This window comes from Eublepharis macularius, chromosome 9, assembly GCF_028583425.1.
Source record: "Eublepharis macularius isolate TG4126 chromosome 9, MPM_Emac_v1.0, whole genome shotgun sequence".
Taxonomy (NCBI): domain Eukaryota; kingdom Metazoa; phylum Chordata; class Lepidosauria; order Squamata; family Eublepharidae; genus Eublepharis; species Eublepharis macularius.
Window position 1 is genome coordinate 100,851,431 of NC_072798.1, and position 20,058 is coordinate 100,871,488.

The 20,058-nt window shown below is 39.9% G+C and overlaps 1 protein-coding gene across 1 annotated transcript in view; it reads left to right on the forward strand.

The window, feature by feature from the left end:
- Nucleotides 1–5,481, forward strand: part of GNAI1 (G protein subunit alpha i1) — a 66,167-nt gene extending 60,686 nt beyond the window's left edge. Inside the window, exon 8 of the mRNA XM_054988138.1 lies at nucleotides 2,960–5,481. Within this exon, the coding sequence (XP_054844113.1) occupies nucleotides 2,960–3,150 (191 nt within the window). The 3' untranslated portion in view covers nucleotides 3,151–5,481. The remainder of the gene's footprint in view (nucleotides 1–2,959) is intronic.
- The last annotated feature ends 14,577 nt before the right edge of the window (nucleotides 5,482–20,058 follow it).

Sequence of the window (20,058 nt, forward strand, 5' to 3'; positions counted from 1 at the left end):
CTTAGGGATGTTCGTTCCAGTGTGTACTGAAGAAGCAAGATTCACAGAAGCACCGACACACTGATGGGAGGATGTTGCATTTAGCTGTCTATGTAGTTATTCACCAAACGGAACTGGTCCCCTTGCAATAAAATGATTTGTGGGGGAATTAGCTAGCAAGGAGAATAGCTATGCAAGAGGCTGGTAACCGCAGGGATCTGTCACCAGTTTCTACCAGGTCCCTCCCCAAAATAGCAAATGAGACTGGTTCTTAAGGTCCAACAATAACTTTTATTAAGAACAAATGACATGCACATACTCTCGCAATTACGGGATAAAAACACACACACAGAGTCCTAGGAAGCTTAGTCAGAAATTGGGAATAGAGAAAGAGGGAACAAGAGGGAACCTGTCCTGAAGCAAGGTCCACTCCGTGGGAGAAGAGAGTAGCTTCGAATGGCCAGCATCCTTGGCCGAGAGCGAGAGACATGGGCAAACCTCAAGGGAACAGCGCTTATGGATCCGGAAGCGTGTACGAAGAGAGAGAGGTTTAGGGAAGTGACCCTAAGGGAGCAGCGCTTGGGCTCAGGAAGTGTGCACAATTTGAATGCCAGGGCTCTACCTTTATAGGAAAAATGTGCCCTGAGGTGGATGAGCACACCTAGCTGTTAAAGACTCCAACGGTCTATTCCTGGGTTTGACAAAAGATTTGAGTACCTTGATTGGTAGTTGCCGGGGTGTGTGATAGCAAATGCAAAACACGTTCTAGCGCTGTACAAAAGCGATAGGTTGTTGGTGAATTCCACCGGAGCTGAGATGATGGTTTTTAGGTGGGGCCTGTACTTTCCCAGAAACAACTGTATATACTTATGAATGTCATTTCATTAGCTGCTCCAATCAAGGACAGGAGATCTCATCATGGAAGAAGGGAAAGGAATGTGTTAAGTGGGGATGATTCTGCAAGACCTTTGTTGCACTGGGCACGTTTGGGGCTGGAAGGATAGTAAATCCAATTCTCTTAAGCACTCCACATTCCAGTGTGGCATTCCATGCATGCCAGGTTCTCCTGGGCAGGACTCAGCAACTGTTAGAGGCTCTCTAGTGGCAATACAGCAGCCATTTTAACTCCAGGGCCTGAACACCTTTAATATCACAAGCAGCCATATCCAGAACTGCTTATTAAAATGGCGGAAGCCGGGCCGACCGCTTACAAGTAAAGACTTTAAATACACCTGTTTTCCATTTGTCCTGCAAGATTATTTAAAAGGAGTGGATTGACAATATTGTTGTCATTCATTGAGTATTGTATGCTGTTCTTTGTCATATTTAATATTTATGGATATTTATTGTTATTATAGTTATTAATGCTAGAGCCAGTTGTTGATGGTTATGAGTATATATAGTATGTAATTCATTTATGAGCACTTTGCACTTTCTAAATTGGATATTATACTAATACTAGCTATACTTTGTTGATTGGTACTCCACGGGGAACTATCGTTCCTAGTAGTTTATTTGTTTATATCCATGGTGGCCTCTGGTTGTTTTTTGGTCCCTGAAGCATAGGCCTAATGCCAGGGATGGATGTAGTTCTTTTGCTTGATGGTACTTGTGCATGTTGCTCTCCACAAGTTACCAAGTAAGTACAAGTGGTTTAAAGAAATTGTTTCAGAGATTTTTGTATTGTAAGAGATGCTATGTTAGATAAGAACATCATAGAAGTACTTTAAATAGTAACATTTTGGCCAAAGTGCTCAAGAATATGTTAAATCAAAAAGAGTCCAGTAGCACCTTTAAGACTAACCAATTTTATTGTAGCATAAGCTTTCGAGAATCACAGTTCTCTTTGTCAGATGCATGGAGAGTAAAAAGAAACTGGTCAGATATAGAGGAGGAGCTCCTTCTGATATGGAGATCAGTTTGCTTCTGTAGAGGAAATCACTTACTTTTGATAATGAGATACCCATTCATAGTCCCTATTCAGTCCCAGCTGGACAGAGTCAGATTTACATATGAATTCCAATTCAGCAGCTTCCCGTTGGATTTTGTTTTTGAAAGGTTTCTGTTGAACTACAGTGACCTTTAAGTCTTTGATGGAATGTCCTGGTAGATTGAAGTGTTCTCCCACTGGTTTCTGGACGTTTCCATTTCTAATGTCAGATTTGTGTCCATTTATTCTTTTGCGTAGAGGTTGGCTGGTTTGTCCAATGTACAGAGCAGATGGACATTGTTGGCACATGAGGGCATATATCAGATTGGAGGATGAGCAGCTGTAAGAGCCAGAGACAGTGTAGTTGATGCCATTGGGTCCTGTAATTGTATTCCCTGGGTAGATATAAGGGCAGAGCTGGCATCTGGGTCTGTTGCAGGGCCTGGTACCTGTGCTGGTGACTGATTGCCGATTCATGATTGTAAGTGAGAAGTTGTTTAAGGTTGGGGGGCTGTCTGTAGGCAAGGAGAGGTCTTCCACCCAGGGCTTCTGAGAGAGAGGTATCATTTTCCATGATGGGTTGTAGCTCACTGATGATACGTTGGATGGGTTTGAGCTGGGAACTATAGGTGACAACCAGTGGTGTTCTGTTGTTAGTTCCTTTAGGTTTGTCCTGGAGCAGGCTGTTTCTGGGTACTAGTCTGTTAAGTACATTAGAAAAAAGTTATATAAAGAATTGTTCCTCACATTTTTCTACGCGTCTTTTGTATCTTTAAATTTCATAATGTTAAAAGGAAATTTTAAAAATAAGTTTATGAAACCATTATGATTCTTGTTGCCTCACGTACACCTGTCATAGGAGAGTTGAAAGCACACCCATTAACAATATGCAGTATTTCCTAATGTGTATCTGATCTTCCTGAAACCAGCTTGAACAAACCTTCAAATCCTGAGAGGTGGAAGAGAATCTAATTTTTCAGACAATTTCAGCTTTGATGTCTGCACTTTGATGTTTTATTATTTCAAACTTGTATATTTATCTTTCCTCAGGATCAAATACATATGAAGAGGCAGCTGCATATATCCAGTGTCAATTTGAGGACTTGAACAAGAGAAAAGATACAAAGGAAATTTATACTCATTTCACATGTGCCACAGATACAAAAAATGTGCAGTTTGTTTTTGATGCTGTAACTGATGTTATCATAAAGAACAACCTAAAAGACTGTGGCTTATTCTAAAAAATTACATAAAATTGTCTTCTTTTTTCCTTCTTTTTTCCTTCTTTTTTGATTTTGCATTAACCAAATGAGATAGAGAGAGCTCTTTTAAAGGCCATGAATGTTTATGTATTTTTATTTATACGTTCTAATCCTGGTCTTGAGTTGAGTTTAAGAATTTGTTCACAAAACTCAAATTTACTGGTTTAACTGGTTACAAATGCAAAATAAGGACTAGACCAATACAATACTTTCTAATTTGAACAGCTTTATTTATGTTTGTTGTATAGGTTTAAATAATATTTGGCAACAATCAAATTAGTTTGATTATCTGTTAACTTGTGACTATGTATGTTTTATATAAACATTGAACAATATTTTAATAACTTGGTGTCGCCTATAGGGTTTCCACATTTTAAGAGTTGCTTGTGATTTGGACTCAAATTCTTTGCCGTTTTCTTTATTTAAATGGACCCCTTTACAAAATCTTATTTTGCATGTTGCCTTATTCCTCCTTTTAAATTGTATTAGTAGATCTGTAAGTAGTATGGTAGTATCTTTTTATGGTATAAAAGATCCTTTACTCCTGCTCAGGATTAAATGGGGAATGACCCAACCATTTCCCCATAATTAGTTTTGCTCAAACTTTACTGCCACCTTGTGTCCTTTCTCTCCTAAATAATGCAGCATTAAAAAGCTGATGAGAACTATGTCTGTGAATCCAGCATGTGGAAGCAAGGCGTTCTTGGAATAGGGTAGAGTGCATGAGCGCATGCCCTTTACATTCTTGACTTCTTTCTACCATTGCTGGGAGCGTAACATTGGAGTCCTGTGCATGTATGTACTGTGGTATTAGAACTTCTCTCGTTGCCATTTTGTTCCAAAGAGAATGGCATTGAAGCCAGAGGGGACAGTGGCAATTTCAAATTTCTTGAAAATGGTTTATCTGTAGGGATTCTTTGCCTTTTCTCAGAATATTGGCTACAACCTTCTACTCGTCTCACAAAATGTTAATGCTACCTTTTCTAATATACAGTATTCATTACTCACTTTAATAGGCACAATACCTATTTTAATTGAAATGCGCTTACAAGTTTGGGTTTGTCGCACTTTTTCATATATGTCAACTTCCAGTAGTAACCTTCCAGTACTGCAACCACATTGCAGTAACTTTGTGTTAACACTGTTAGCTAAAATTCAGAAAGACCCGTCAGCATGTACAAAACCTCCATGGGGATAGATGGTGGACCCCTTCCCTTCTTTCGCTAGCAGCTCCTCATAAGGGCCTGCTGCTTGGAGGGAGTAGCTGAAAAGACCTGGTACGTTCACAGAGCACCCCGCCCCCGACACACACACACAGAGTTTTAGATTTCACTGAGGTTTTCTTGGCAACAGCTCCCATGGTCACTTCTGAAGTGGCAAAAAAAATGTTGAAAGTGGGTTGTATCTTTAGGAAGAAGAGCTGCTGCAGGAGAAAAAAAACCCCTCTGCTTGAATGTCCTATGCCCTACTGCTACATATAATAATACTTTGAATTACAGCCATATTGTTCATTGCCTTATGGCTAATGCCAGTAAAGTTTTTTTAATGCTTATAAACATGAAATGATAAGGGGGTTTTGTAAATAAGTTTTGGTGTACCATCCTTCCATCAGCTAAAAGGTAAACATCCCTAGTTCTGAAGTATTGCTTTGTGCTGGTATGTTGGAAGACTTTCCTACATGATATATTTTATCAGTAACTCTTCCCCCATTTTCCAAAAGAGGGAAAACACTTCTGAAACAACCTGTTCTGTGTTAAATTTGATGGTGTTCAGCCCTTGTATAATAAATAAGTCTAGTATTTTTTTAATCTTCAATTGTCTGAACTGTTAAATTGCCATTAAATAATTTTCTTGTTTGTCTATGGGATAACTATTTAAATTATTATCATTATTAGTTTAATTTGCATCTTGCCCTTCTAAGGAGTACAGGGCAATTTTCATGCATATGTTGACTGTAGAAAGAAACAGCAAGTCGTATATTAACAGTGGGCTTTGAGCAAGTCTAAACTGACTCTGTGTAAGTATTAACAACATAAAATAGTTTGTGAATTTGGAAACACTTAAAAGAGTTGTGAAGCATAGTGCTGGGTTCCTATGTCATTGACGTATTTGGTGGTATTGTATCTTAAGGTTAGATTTTGTACATTACTGTGTGTATTTTTTTTAACCAAGAAAATTAAAACTACAGAAGGATTTCAATCTAAGTTATTTGTGCCTTGCCTGAAAGAATATTTTTTCATTAAACTCAACTGATGGAAAATCTTCTGTAACCCTAACTGAAGCTGGAAAAAAAATAAAATTTGAAGTCAATTAAGTTGTTTCTGTGAAAATGCAAACACATCTTGGTGGCAATGTCTATATTGAGTTCTAAAACTGTTGTTTATAATTATTTTTCCTAAATCAAATGTAAATTTCACAAAGGTATTTTCTGTATTTTCACATGTAATAGTAATGGGGAAATGAATGCTGAATGCAAAAGCGGACACTGGTAACAGAATATCAGATGCATCCAGGCACACTGGTACGAGAACTTGCAGCATCATTTTAAGCAACTTTATGTGTAGTAAAATCAAAAAGAGTCCAGTAGCACCTTTAAGACTAACCAATTTTATTGTAGCATAAGCTTTCGAGAATCACAGTTCTCTTAGTTATGTGTAGTGTATCTGGCTTGCAGCCATTTGGTACTTTTTCATGCTCTGCCACCTTGCTTTCAAATACATCTTATCAAAGGCAGAATGCCAGACTGGTACATTACATTCAAGGAGTTCCAGCCAAAGAGGTTCTCAGACAAAGAGACTTCTTAGTGTGAGATCTGTAAACAAATCTGTTTTTGTTTTTTAGAATAGTATTGGTTATTCCAATTTTAAAGTGTCATTGAGCATCCAATAATGGTTCTTTTACCAAGTTACCTTGTGGCTTCCTCAGATATTGCTCTGAAACTTGGTCAAAGTGTGTGTTAGTATAGTGCATCAACATATGCACCATCACAGAATAGTAAGCTGCTATTTTTGGTAAGTTCCTCACATAGGATATCAGTTGTAAATGTCAGGAAAGAAATGGCAAATCTATACCGCTCTTCATTTAGCATTGTTTCCTGTTGTCCAAGTCAAGTCCCTGAACATCATGCTAAGCAAAGAAAGTATGTGGACAGCGGCAATTTCCAAAAGGAAAAAGGAATCCGTAGGATTCAGTGGTCAGCAGGTTGTAACAGTTCAATCTTTGTTACTAACTGAACTAGAACCTTTGAGAAATAAGCAGATACATGCATTTTTTTAATTTTTCAGGATTCAGTTTCTCTTGATTCAGTTACTTTGGTCTGTCAAATATGCTTAGAATGTAAATGGGCAGCAGCTACCAAACTCCTAGTATGAGGAATTGTAAAGAACAACAATGGGACCTGAAGCATTTGCAGGGGCATTTCAGTTTCCTCTCCCCCACGGTTTCCTCTTTTCCTTCCCATATATTGACTTGTACAGTGTAGTTCACCTTGGGTCTCTGCAAGAAAGGCAGACTACATAAATAACCTGACTTATCTGTCCTGTCTTCAGCTTGCTCTCCTTCCCTCTCCTGCCAGCCGCTCTCTAGGCAAAGTCTGGCCAAGTTGCACAGGGCCAATGAGCTGGGCCCAGTTGCATGGCTAGTGAGTCTCCAGTGGTCAGCATGGGGCCTGTCTCCAGTGACTTTTCCTCAGGGGACATGACGGGAGGGGCAATAAGTATGTCTTTTTTATAAAACAGGCCCTGGGCAAATGTAGACCCTTCCCTTTCATGGGTAAAAATCTACATAGGAAATCCTTTGGATGATGTTTGTCATTGTTAAATTTCACTGAACATTTGAAGATTAATTTTAAACTACTTGCATGTGAAATCGTTGGCAAGAATTTTGCTGAATTAAACATTAGACCGGAGCAGTCTAAGTTTCCATACTAGGTGGAGTAAGTGTCTTAAGGAAATGGAGAAGCACTTGTGAATAAAGCAATATGCATATCCTAGTATGCCCTTCACCCACAAAATAAGCTGAAAATGGAAGATGTAAAGTATGCAAGAGAGCAGATCGCTTCTAGGTCAACTGCTAAACTGGTGGCAGGGCCTGTAAAATGGAGATGTTCCATCAGGCCTATGACTGAGGCACAGGTGATCTATCCCAACTGGCCTCCCTTGCTCTGCCATGCCTACTCTGGATTTCTTAGAACAAAGAGAAGCTCCCTTAGTAACAACACAAGCCACAAAAGTGGACAAACCATGACTAAGGGATATAGCCAGTAAACGATAATATAAAGAATTTTAGTGTAATAAAGTGACAGTGCAATATAGATGATAATCTTATAAATATATAAATACAGTCAAAAGGAGTAACAGTACAGTATCCGGCTTAAAGGCGGTGAATTGAAAATCTATATTTAAACGGTGGTGCAACCGAGTTTCCCTGTTTTACATCATTGGGACACAACAAGTTGTTATATATTTGTTTATTTGAATTACATGTATGTTTACAGCTTCCAGAGATGTTTGGTGAGGAGTTCTGTTGGCCCCTGATGCAGTCTGGAAACAAGCGTTGTTGATGACCGGTTCCTTGTTGGGTCTCGGTCCTGTGGAGTGTTCCATCTCCTTGTTCCACCTGTTATATAAAAAAAAGCAAGAAGAGCACTTCGACTCAAGAATTTAATTTGAACGGGAATGAGGGGTCCTCACGGTTCATCTTTCTCATCTCTGTTATGAACTTGGTTGCAACACTGTTTAAATATAGATTTTCAATTGGCCGCCTTTAAGCCGTATACTGTACTGTTACTCCTTTTGACTGTATTTATATATTTATAGATTATGATCTATATTGCACTGTGTCACTTTATTACACTAAAATTCTTTATATTCTTTATATTACTGTTTACTGGCTATGTCAGACTGTGGAATCCCAGTTACCTAGAGTTCGTCTCCCCCCTTCTGCAAGAAGCACAAAGTTTCTTGATTCCAAAAGGTTTATTGAAAGACAATGCTCAGGATACAGTGTCCATACTCCAAGGAATAGAAAGGCCTTGACTGAACGAAAGCTTTGTTGAGAATGACACACAAAATGAAAGTAACAACACTTCAAACACCCATTCCCAGCCTCCCCCCTTAGTCCTGTCTAAAAGGCCTGGGAAGGCAAGGACGTCAAGGTTGGCTGGAACGGGGTGATAAGAATTCTTCGCTTCCATGGATATATGCGGCTTGGGCAGCACCTGGGCCTGGAGGGAGAGAACTAAACAACTACAGATTATAACACAAGAACATGGCGTAACTCTGGCTTGAGAACTGACTAGCAAACTGACACTCTGACAGGCTATATCCCTTAGTTGTGGTTTGTCCACTTTTGTGGCTTTTACCCTGGACTTCTTGGCAGATTTATCTATCAATCTGTACTGTTCGGTTTCTCTACAGCCATTCACCTGGATTTGTTAGTAGATGCCTTCAACTGTATGCAAGTAGTTTTTATATTGTAGATTGTTTTTAATCTAAATCTATATCTTGTTGTATAATATTTGCATGGTTGTAACCCACCCTGACCCTGATTGTGGGGAGGGCAAGCTCTAAACTGAATGAATGAATGAGCCCTTTGCAGGACTGTTCTGGCCTTTATATGCTCCTTCTCTCGGGATTTGCTTTACAGAAAACAAGGCTTAAAAGGCAATGTGGTGGGGTATGTTTTTTCCACTTTCCCTTTCTTAAAAGTTCCATAGCCCATCTCCCTTTCCTGTTTCCTTCTCTCTATCCCAATCACCAGCCAACCTGCCTTGCCCTACCCTCCAGTTTTCCTTCCCTCCCCCTGGCAGCCTCCCTCCCCCCAGGAAAAGTCTGGTCCAATTGCATGAGGTAAACCACCATACTGTTGCAGAGTTGTATAGTGCTGGCTGGGCTGGACACAGTTTCACAGTGAGGAACCTGCAAGGACTTGTGGGGGGCACCCTGTATCCCCCTCCCCACACTATTTTTATTTCTTCTGGTAGTCCCCATAACCTGACTCCCTTTTTCTTCTTTCCTTCCCAGGCACCATCCAACCTCCCTTTTTAACAGCCCCTCATTTTCAGCTGTATTACTTATTTAATAAATATATGCCCTGGCTTTCTCCCCAAAGCAACTTACATCATTCTCCTCTTCACAGTTTATCCTCACAAAATCACTGTGAAGTAGGTTGAACAGAGTATGACTGGTCCAAGGGCACCTAGTGAGCTCCCACAGCACAGTGGGGATCCTGGGTGTCTGAAACTAACCACTGCATCACACCGACTTGCACCACACTGGCTGTTGGGGAGTCATGCAAATTGTATGGTAGCATGTCACCTAGTGGTTACTGCTGGGCCTGATCCAGATGAGTCCTCCCTCAAAGGTCAAAACAGCCCTTGAAAAGGCTGTGTCCCCTGCCTTCTACTGACAGAAACCAGGGCTTCAATGTTGGCAATGCTATTGTGGTCGCTTAGCAGTGGCAACAGTTGGGCCTCAAGAGCATTTATTCCTTAAAGCTACAGGTGCTGCCTATATCAGCATGGATTTAACTCCCCTCAATATATAAAATTCAAGTGTTTCTGCAAACCTTGGGCTTTTTTCAAGTTTGTAGAAAGATCTATCTTGTCTGTCCATGGACCCAATATCTGGATTTAAGTATCCACATATGGGATATGTTGAGAATTATGTATATTGATACTAGCTTGATACCCATGCTTCGCTATGGTATTTAACTACTTTAAATCCAGTTATAATACTTATGGGTATGTAACATTTTTTGATTTGTGGGTTTTTTTAAAGTTGGTTTTGTAATATAAAAGCATAGTACCTGAGCTTCACAAAGGTGTTTGAATAAAGCGAAGAATGTTGATGCCGAAAACCGATTAAGTGAACTTCGAAATGTAACATTTATTGAAGAGATTTTAAAAGGAAAAGATTGTAGTGCAATAAATAAAGTGAAAAATACATACAACTGGTTTTTTTTTCTACTGAAGGAACTCTTTGTAGACCACATTGGTGGTTTTCCCCTCAGTTGTTAGGATCACCAGGCTTCTGATTGAACTTAGTCTAGAGCAGGCCACGTAGAACTGCCCGTGAGAGAAGTAGTCCTCCCTCAAGTCAATTCCTGCCACCTTCAGTGTCTGCCCCTGGGACTTGTTGATTGTTATAGCAAAGCAGAACTTGAGGGGGAACTGCAGTCTCTTGAAGGGGTTGCCTGATGGTATGTGTGGTATGAACACCGACTCCCCCTGAGCACTGCCAGTGAACAGTGTGACGTTGATGATGTTCCTGTGGAGGGCTTTCACTCGTTGTCTGCTGCCATTGCAGAGTTTGGGTGGGTTGAGGTACCAGAGCAGCATCACTGGAGCCCCCACTTTGAGGAGAAGCTTGCGGGCTGGAAAGCCAGGAGGACCGAGCGTGTTGAGGAACTCCACGGGGTAGTGGGCCATGTCATCCATTTGCACCACCGATTCCACAGATCTGTACTCCATTTCTGCCCCTTTGAGGGAGTTGAATAGTGTTTCATTAATGATGGCAGCCTTGTCGTTCTTAGTGCTCAGAATGGCACACTTGCACAGTCAGTCCATGGACTTCTCCGTGGTAGTGGTGATATCGGGGTATATCATGGCTATTAGGTCTAGGGTCATCACTACAGTGCCCAGGCCTGCAGGGATGGTCACCTTTCCCTTGAACTCAGGATACTTTCCATCACCTATTTTTAGTAAGAGTTCAGAGAATTCCCCAGCAGGCACCTCACCTCTCAAGTGGACCCTCATGTTCTTTCTTAGTGAAAGTTTCCTGATGACGGGCCACAGATATAATGATTTGACACACACGGTAACCTTGTCAGCTCGAGTTCCTCTTGGGACTACTGGCAGAGCCTGCTAGAAGTCTCCAGCCAGCAGCACAGTGAGTGATCCCGCACACGTTGGATAATGCACTTCCAATCCTCTTTATAGATCATTTGGAACGGATTTTTTTGTGTGCAGAACAAAAAATCCACCTCAAACAATTGATAAAGTGCATTGAAAGTGCATTATCCAACGTGTGCGGAATCAGCCAGTGACTCCTCCATCCCTCTCTTGTTGCCCCTGATGTTTTTTAGGGTTATGCTCAGTGCCTCAAAACACCCCTTGTGTGCCATGGCACTTTCCTCCCAAACAATGAGCTTACAGTTCCGCAGCACTTCAGCCATGTTGCTTTGTTTTGAGATGCTGAACAGGGGTGTTTTTGCATGGATGAGGTTAAGAGGCAGCTTGAAGGTAGCAATGGATCATATGCCATGTGACCTTCCATGGAAGTGAGCACCTCTCTACTTGTTTTGCACGATTGCTTCTAGAGAGACTGCCGCTCTGTACACCTTGAGGTGATCTTGCTGGTACTTGGTCACTGCTGCTTGGTACACCACAGGAGTATGATGTGCATATTTCTTTGCCACATCTCTAAGTTGCTTCCTCCTTTAGCATCAGTGTATCTTATATGATGTCTGCCAGGTGGCTTTTTGGCAGCAGTAAGAGGTGATGGCTGCAAGAGGTGTGAGGTGGAGTTGGACTGAGGGAGGGTGGTGTGGTGGGCACTTCAGCAGGTTCATGGGAGGAAAGCCAGGCCCCACAGGGAGATTGGCAACCTAGTGAACTTTGAGGGGATGACTGGGAGGAGCATTTTTCCTCCAGACACATTCAATGACTCCCAATAGCAACCACATACTGTTTAGAATGGGTGGGGGTGAGGACCAATCAGGCCACATACACAAATGAACTCTGTATTCCTACTGTCTCGGGGGGGGGGGGGATGAGGTGTGGATTGTGAGTTCCAATCAGCCTGCATATGCAAATGACCTTGAAAGGCTGGCCCAGTCAGGGAAGAGTGGCTGGGCTGGCAGTGGGCAGGGGCGCAAGCAGGCAGTAGCCTGCCAGCCACAGAGGGAAGCTAAATCCATTTGGGAATACACATTTTATCCCTTTTTACCCCCTAAGGAGGCAAATTCCTTAAAATTCCTTCTTAGTGGGTGTTTACATCATGAAAGGAATGTTCTCAAATTTCATGTTTCTAGGTCCAGAGGTTTGCACTGGGCATTGATGAGTCAGTCAGGACACTTTTCTTTATAGATATATAGATTGTTGTGGTTGCTTTGCAGCCTCCAAAATGGCAACTGACAGCATTCTTTACTTAAAGCTGCAGATGTTGCTATTATTTGAGTTTTTTAAATCCCAATGTAAGATTTCAGATTTTTCAGCAACCCTGGGACCTCCATGTTTGTAGAGAAATTCTCCTTCTAATTTGTCCCTAGCTCCATTTTGCTTCTCTGTTGATCGTATCCTTTATGGCATGGTTTAAATATAGAAATACTGATGATAATTAGAGGAGGGTATCTTGCAAATTTTCATTGCGGTTTTGGATCTAGGACTGTTGAATGAAATATTTAATGTGATTGTGTATTTGCGGGGGGCATTGCTGGATCAAGGTTGAAATTAGTTTTTTCCTGTTCTCCTGTTTTTTGTTGCCATTCTTTTCAATGGGAAGGGGAGAGGGGACAAATTGGAATTTCTAAGGCAGCTGCTTTTGCATTTAATGGCACCCAAGTCACATGGAACACAGTCATCCCTCTAAAGAACTCCTACATTTTTAATGCAGATAGAATTGGGGGGGGGTGGCAATTTTGTGGACTCTCAAAGTAGGTAACTCTCTGTACAATCACACTTAAGTTCTTTCTACTAATTCCTAAAATGGCTGTCAAGTAGCAGCCAACTGGAGAGCTCCAGCCAGCCGCCAGCATTTTTAAAAAAATCCCTGTCTGCATTCATTTCATTTTCCTACTCTTACAGTGACTTCATTTGGGAAAGTCAGAAGTAAAACTAGTGAACAGTTATTTTCATTTTTTTTTTTGGCTTGTGATTTTCATTACCTCTGATAATTAATACTATTCACATATTGTGTGATTAGGATATATGCACTTTGCCAATGTTGTCCTACTTTCAACGATTGCACTGCAGATTTATTTTCAGTAAATAATTATTTTAGTATGAAGATCAGCAGGATTTGAGTGCTTGGCACCTTCAAGACCAACACCGTCAAGGTGCTTGGCACCTTCAAGACCAACACCTTCAGCAGGATTTGGCACCTTCAAGACCAACAAAATTTTCAGGGTATAAGTTTTCAAGAGTCAAAGCTCCCTTCTTCAGATACACTGGCACATATATATGTGCAGATATGTAGCATAGATGGCATACACACACACACACATCTTGACCTGGATAGCCCAGGTGAGTCTAATCTCATCAGATCTCAAAAGCTAAGCAGGGTTGGCCTTGGTTAGAAATTGGATGGGAGACCTCCAACAAAGACCTGGGATGCAGAGGCAGGCAATGGCAAACCACCTCTGTTAATTTCTTGCCTTAGAAACCCCAGTAGGGGTTGCCATTAATCAGCTTTGACTTGAGGGCACTCTCTGCCACCATATATATCTTCAAGGGGAGGCAAGAACATTTCTTTAAACTGAGTGAGGATGACTTTATTTCCAGCGACATGTAGTTATTAGCACATACTGCCTCCTTGGGTGGGGGCTAGAAACAGTTTGGCAGTAAAAAAAGTTACCAATGAAAGATGCAGAAGTCAGAGTTTTGCAGCAAGCTGGGACACCTCCTATGCTTCGTTGCTCGCTTTTGGGGACCTGGATTTGCTTAATGGAATAGTGTCTTCTGTCTGGATGTTTGCTTGTGCCTGCTTTCAAGATGTGTATTTTTTAAAATGACCCAATATATTAAAATGCAGCAAATCTCCAGCACACTCTCTTGCAAGAGGAAATGGAGCGTAGTGACTACTATCATGTTTCTGATCATACAGGGAAAAAGAAAGTCAAATTAAATTGTTTCACTGGAGATAACTTTATGGTTGCCAGGGATTGGCTTTGAATGATAACGTTCAGCTGTGATTTAACCTTTCTGGAAATGCTTACTCTTGATTTTAGTTTCCTGACATCTTTGTATATCCTCTTTAAAAAACATTAGCTCAATGAGACCAGGTTTTATCCAGATATTTTTTGCTTCCCTGTTGCACAAATTCTGGCACCTGAAGCAGTTTAGAAGTGTTTTTTGAGCATGAAAAGCAGCAGAACAGCAAGTGAAGAAAAATCAGAACCAAGCATTGTTTGCTGATAGAGATGCCTGCTGCTAAGGATGCTCAAGGTTGCTTCTAAAAATAGGATATCCTTTTTCCTGCTTGGCTGTGTGCACACGAGTGAAAAATTGATGGTTACAGAAGGCAACAGGAAGCTCTCTCTTTCTTTGATCAACTTGCAGGGAATCTGCAGTGATGTCAGAGCCATCAACCATCTGGGAGACGCTCTAAGAACACTATTTATTATCTTTGCTACTATTGTGAACAAAAATAGAAACAAATGAAGAACTGGATATCTCTGTTCAGATGTGTTTAGTGGATCGAAGTGGTCTCTGCAGAGGCATATCTTAAGGAAGGGCCACTATAGGTGTCTCATAACCTGCCTTAAAAGACACTTAGCCTGGTTTAGTTAAGAGAATCTCTGCATATTAGCACATTTTCAATTTGTCATCACTGTGAAGATTTTGATCAGCAATTAATGAGCAGGAAAGGCAGATTGGAAGGAACATCACTGTTACCAACTTTAGCTTTGCTGTCATTTACTCTTCCTGTCCCAGGTATATCTTTTCGTCGTGGCCAGGTGGCATGAGCCAAAGGGCTCTTGTCCTTTGACTCTTAGCCTGTAGCTTGTGCCCTGTGGCCTTGAACAACTAGTTCAGTAGATTCTATCCTGACCTCAAGATACAATTGAAGTCCATTAAAAAATGTATTAACTATTTATTTCATTTATAAAATCTAGAAAACAATTCAATGAGACAGCAGAAGACAATAACAATGCAATAGGACTACAATTACAGAAATTAGGAAATTACACAAACAACAAAAAAATTAGGTATTGGAATACAAAGGCACAAGAAAGTGCAGTAAGAGCAAGTTGATACACATAGTAGACAACTGCACTAGATTACAATCCTATTCCCTTATCAATATGACCTTGTGGACTATTCTGTTATACTGTGATTCTAATCTCTTTATAAAAATGAACATTTCTGTTTTGCGCATTTTGCAGAATAACAGAAGTGTGGGAGCTTTCCTGGCCTCCTCAGGCAGGCCGTTCCATGGTGGGTGCCACAACAGAGAATGCACCTATATAGACAGTTGCCCATCTTACCCATTTGCAAGGTGGCATCTTTAGAAGGTTTTGCTCAGAGCCTCAAAGCTGTTGTGCCAGAGCATAGCAGGAGAGGCAGTCCTCTAGTGTGTGGGACCAAGGTTAGTAAAGATTTTTGCTGGTGGTAACCAATACTTAGAATTGAACTTGGTAACTGATTGGTAACCAATGCAGTGGCTTTAGAATAGGTGTGATATGAATGCTCTGCCAAGCTCCTGATAGTAAATAAGGTGCCACAATAATGATCCCCAGGGACAATATCCGCTGAACTCTATAACTCAACTCAAAATAAATAGAATACTCTATAAGACTCACATCAGTACAAAATTGTCTATTCAATTTAAAATCAATGAGCTATCAACTCTAGATATCAATTGGGTAAATTTAATAAAGGTAAATAAACCATCAGCTCTAGGTAAAAATACTACATTCAATATACAGAAAATGGACCATACATCCTTGCTTTTGTCCAACAGTGTGTACAACATAAAGTTCTTTAAATGTCAATATGAAATGAGTCCTCTTATTCATATACCATATGACACACTGCGGTACATGAGGTTGGAAACCCGAGGATGGGAGAAAAGCACTGTTGGGATGCTGTTTCAGTCTCCGCTCAGAGTGGAGAATGGGTAGAAGAAGCGGCCATTAATGGAAGGCTTCTGAAAGAGTAAAGCATGCAGTGATTTTTAAAGTAAAAATTTATTGTACTGGTGGACTATATGGTGGCCCCTGAGGAATTGAACTTCTGTGAAACAAGCTGATTAATCTTTGCTGGCCGCTTGTAGGGAGAAGAGGAGGGGGCCCTCCTGGGTCCTGCTTCATCTGCACTTCTCCACCTGAAAGACATAAGAATTTACGAGAACTTTATTCACCTGCGGGATTCAGCCGCTTCTTCTATTTAGTATATAGAGTGAATTCTAGCTATGCACAACAGAAGAATTTACCGAGGGATGTGATTGTACAACTAACAACTAAAAGAATGAGAGAGGAAATTTTGAGAAAACATTATGCAAGCCCTTTGGTAATGGAAGGGAGCAGAATCAGAATTATGGAAGAACTTCCCAAAAAGATACTTCAAGAACGAAAGAAATATAGATAACTAACTGAAAAACTGAGGGAGAAGGTTTAGGTGGGAAATACCTGAAGGTTTGAGCTTCCTTTTTCAATCTGCAAGAGTCAGCATTAAGTCAAGACATGAAATGACAGTGTTCCTGCTTGACAATCAAAGAGACTTTCCTGGAGCCTTTAAAAAATAACACTATGGAGTACAAATTGATTTCTTGGAATGTTAATGGACTAAACTCACCTCAGAAGCATAAAGCAATTTTTCATTGGCTAAAGAAACAAAATTGTAATATAATATGTCTACAAGAGACACATTAAAGAGCAAGACTTTAAATTTTTTAAAAATGGACAATTAGGAAAAGAATTTTTGGCCTCTACAAAAAAAAAAGAGGGATTGTGATATATGTAAAGGAAGAATTAGATCCAAAATTAATTTTTAAAGACAAAGATGGAAGATATTTGGCAGTAGAAATAATGTTGAATTTTAAAAAGACTTTGGTTTTAGGAATTTATGCGCCTAACGGGGCTAAAGATGATTTTTTACAAGGAGTTAATTCAAAAATTAGACCAATACTCCTATGACCAAATTTTAATGACTGGAGACTTTAATGGAGTTGTTAATCTGCAGTTAGACAGACAGTCAAAGTCAGCTCAAACAAAAACAAGGAAGTTACCAAAATCTTTTTTCGAGCTGACAGGGCAAGAAAATTTGGAAGATATATGGAGAAAATATTAAAAAGCGATATTTTGGAAGTCCGTCAGACATCTTCAAAATATGCAACGAAGCGTCAGCTGCCTTGCGAGATTATTATGGACTTTTCATCTAAGAAGACTCGGGACACCATCTTATATAATGCGTACAATGTGGACTTGGACTTTCTGGGCAACAAGGTTAAGATATTGAAGGACGTTCCATTTTTAGCTCGAAAAAGAAGATTCAAATATAAAAGGTTTGCAGCTCTTCCGAGGAAGCGTGAAATAAAATATAAATAGTTATTTCCGGAAGGTATCTGGTTCAGATATAAAGACCAAGCCTACAAGATAATATCAGAAGCACAACTGAGGGACTTTGTGTTTAATCATCAAGAGTTCCGGCAAGAAGAAGATTCAGAATCTGAAGGGGGGAGAGGGGAGGAGGGAGTGAGCGCAGCTATTGTAGCTGTTCAGAGAGAATTGAGACCGAGACGCAGGGGAGGGAAAAAGACCCGACTTTGACTGACTGTAGTTTGTATTTTACAAGATCTACCAATCTAATAGCATATTAGAAAGTTTAACTTTAATGATGGTAGTATGAAAGGAATGCAATACTTGTAGATGTAGTGTTTTTTTTTTAATATGTTGCCTTTCCCTTCTCCCCCTGTTCCCTTTCCCCCCTTTTTTTGTAGTTTTTTGTAGTTCTTTGTAGTTTTCGATGTTAGTAATTAAAAAATAAAATTTATTAAAAAAAGAAGAAGAAGGAGATATATGGAGAAAATGGAATCCTAAAATAAAAGACTTTACGTTTTATTCTGCAAGACATCAGTCCTTTTCAAGAATTGATATGATTTGGGCAACCAAGGATATAAGTTTATTGACAAAGAAAATAGAGATGATGCCAAAGGTGATTCAGATCATAATCCAATAATGTGGAAAGCCTCGATGGGACACAAAAAATTTAGGTGGAGACTAAATGAAGACCTTCTTCAGAGTCAAGAGAACATGGAATTCATTCAAATGGAGACAAAGTATTTTTTTCAATATAACATTGGCAGGAAGTACCAATACATACGGTCTGGGATGCTTATAAAGCAGTGATGAGAGGAATTCTGATTACTTTGAACAGTAAAGAAAGGGAAAAAAGGGAAAAGAAATTCCAAGAGATACAGGAAAAAATAGGCAAGAAGGAACAAGAATTAAAGAAAAGGCCAGGGAAGAAAAAAATAATTCAAGAAATTAGGATACTACAGGAGCAGCTGAGGGCTTTTGCAAACAGAGAGTTAGAATGGAAACTAAAGAGTCTACAGCAAAAATCCTTTAAAGGGGCAAATAAGACAGGGAAGTATTTAGCTTGGCAATTGAAGGAAAAAAGGCAGAAAAAAGCAATTGGCAAGATAGTGGAGGAAGGGAAAGAGCTAATGGAACATCAAGGTATAAAAAGAGCATTCTACAAGTATTATGCCAAATTATTTCAAAAAAGGATAACAGATCCAGAGGAAATAAATAGGTATTTGGAGAAGGCAAAACTACCTAAGATCTTGGATAGTATGAAAGACATTTTAAATGCTCCAATTACCGAAGAAGAAATCTCAGAAGCCATAGAGTCAACTAAAGTAGGGAAAGCACCGGGTCCAGATGGAATTTCAGCAAAATTTTATAAAACAATGAAAAAAGACCTGGTGCAGACCCTACAAAAGCTGATGAATGAGATTATGAAGAAAAAAGGACTACCAAACATGTGGAATGAAGCAAATATTTCATTAATTCCAAAGGAGTTGCAAGATTTAACAGATGTTAAGAGTTACAGACCCATATCTTTATTAAATAATGATTATAAAATCTTCGCAAGAATTTTAGCGGAAAGGCTGAAGAGATTCTTAATGGACTTTGTGGGAGAAGAACAAGCTGGATTTTTACCTAGTAGGCAAATTAGGGACAGTTTAAGAGTTGTGATGGATGCCATTGAATATTATGACAAACACCCTGAAAAGGAGGTGGGCTTTTTCTTTGCGGATGCGGAGAAGGCCTTTGACAATTTAAATTGGGATTTTATGTTTTTAACAATGGAAAAGATGGAATTGGGACAAGAACTTATAGAAGCCGTGAAAGCTATTTATAATGATCAAAGAGCGTCACTGTGTATAAATAGCGACTTGACAGAAAAATTTGAAGTAAGAAAAGGTATAAGACAAGGTTGTCCACTTTCTCCTTTGCTGTTTGTTATGGTGTTGGAAATATGGCGCCTTGGAATAGACGGCCGCCCTATCCGGTTGTTGTAATATGAGAATCTTCAACCACATGGAACCAGAGGCAGTGCTCCCGTAGAAGAGGACACGAAATCTGTGTTTTCTAAGCCGGCCCCAGTTTGGGCCTGAGGAGGATTTTTACATCTCTCCCACCTCTGCGTTTGCTCTGTGTAAGGAAAGGACACCAGAAAGAAGGAAAGAGTCTAATGCAAGGATTTATATTCATACAAACTCTATTACACCCGGACATGTTGCAATAACCTTGAATGCACTTTCTGTATATTAACCTTGAATGCACTTTTTGTATATGGGATTTACTCTTGTTCCTGTAAGAACAGCACAAATATGTATGAATGTTTAAATCATACAGCACTGGCACTTTAAAAATTGAATAATTTGTGAAGCATTGTTCTATTGTATTCCCCGTGGGCTTGTCCTTCTTCCACACCAGTTTGTTACGGGGTTTGCCATCCCTCCCCTTCTCATTCGGAAATACTATTAAGGCAGATAAGGGAAGACGACAGTATCAAAGGCATAAGACTTAGAGGTTTTTCCTACAAGTTCAGAGCTTTTGCAGATGACGTGATGTTTATAGTGGAAGAACCAGTCCAGACACTACCGCTATTGTTAGATAAAATAAAAGAATTTGGAGATCTGGCAGGGTTCTTTA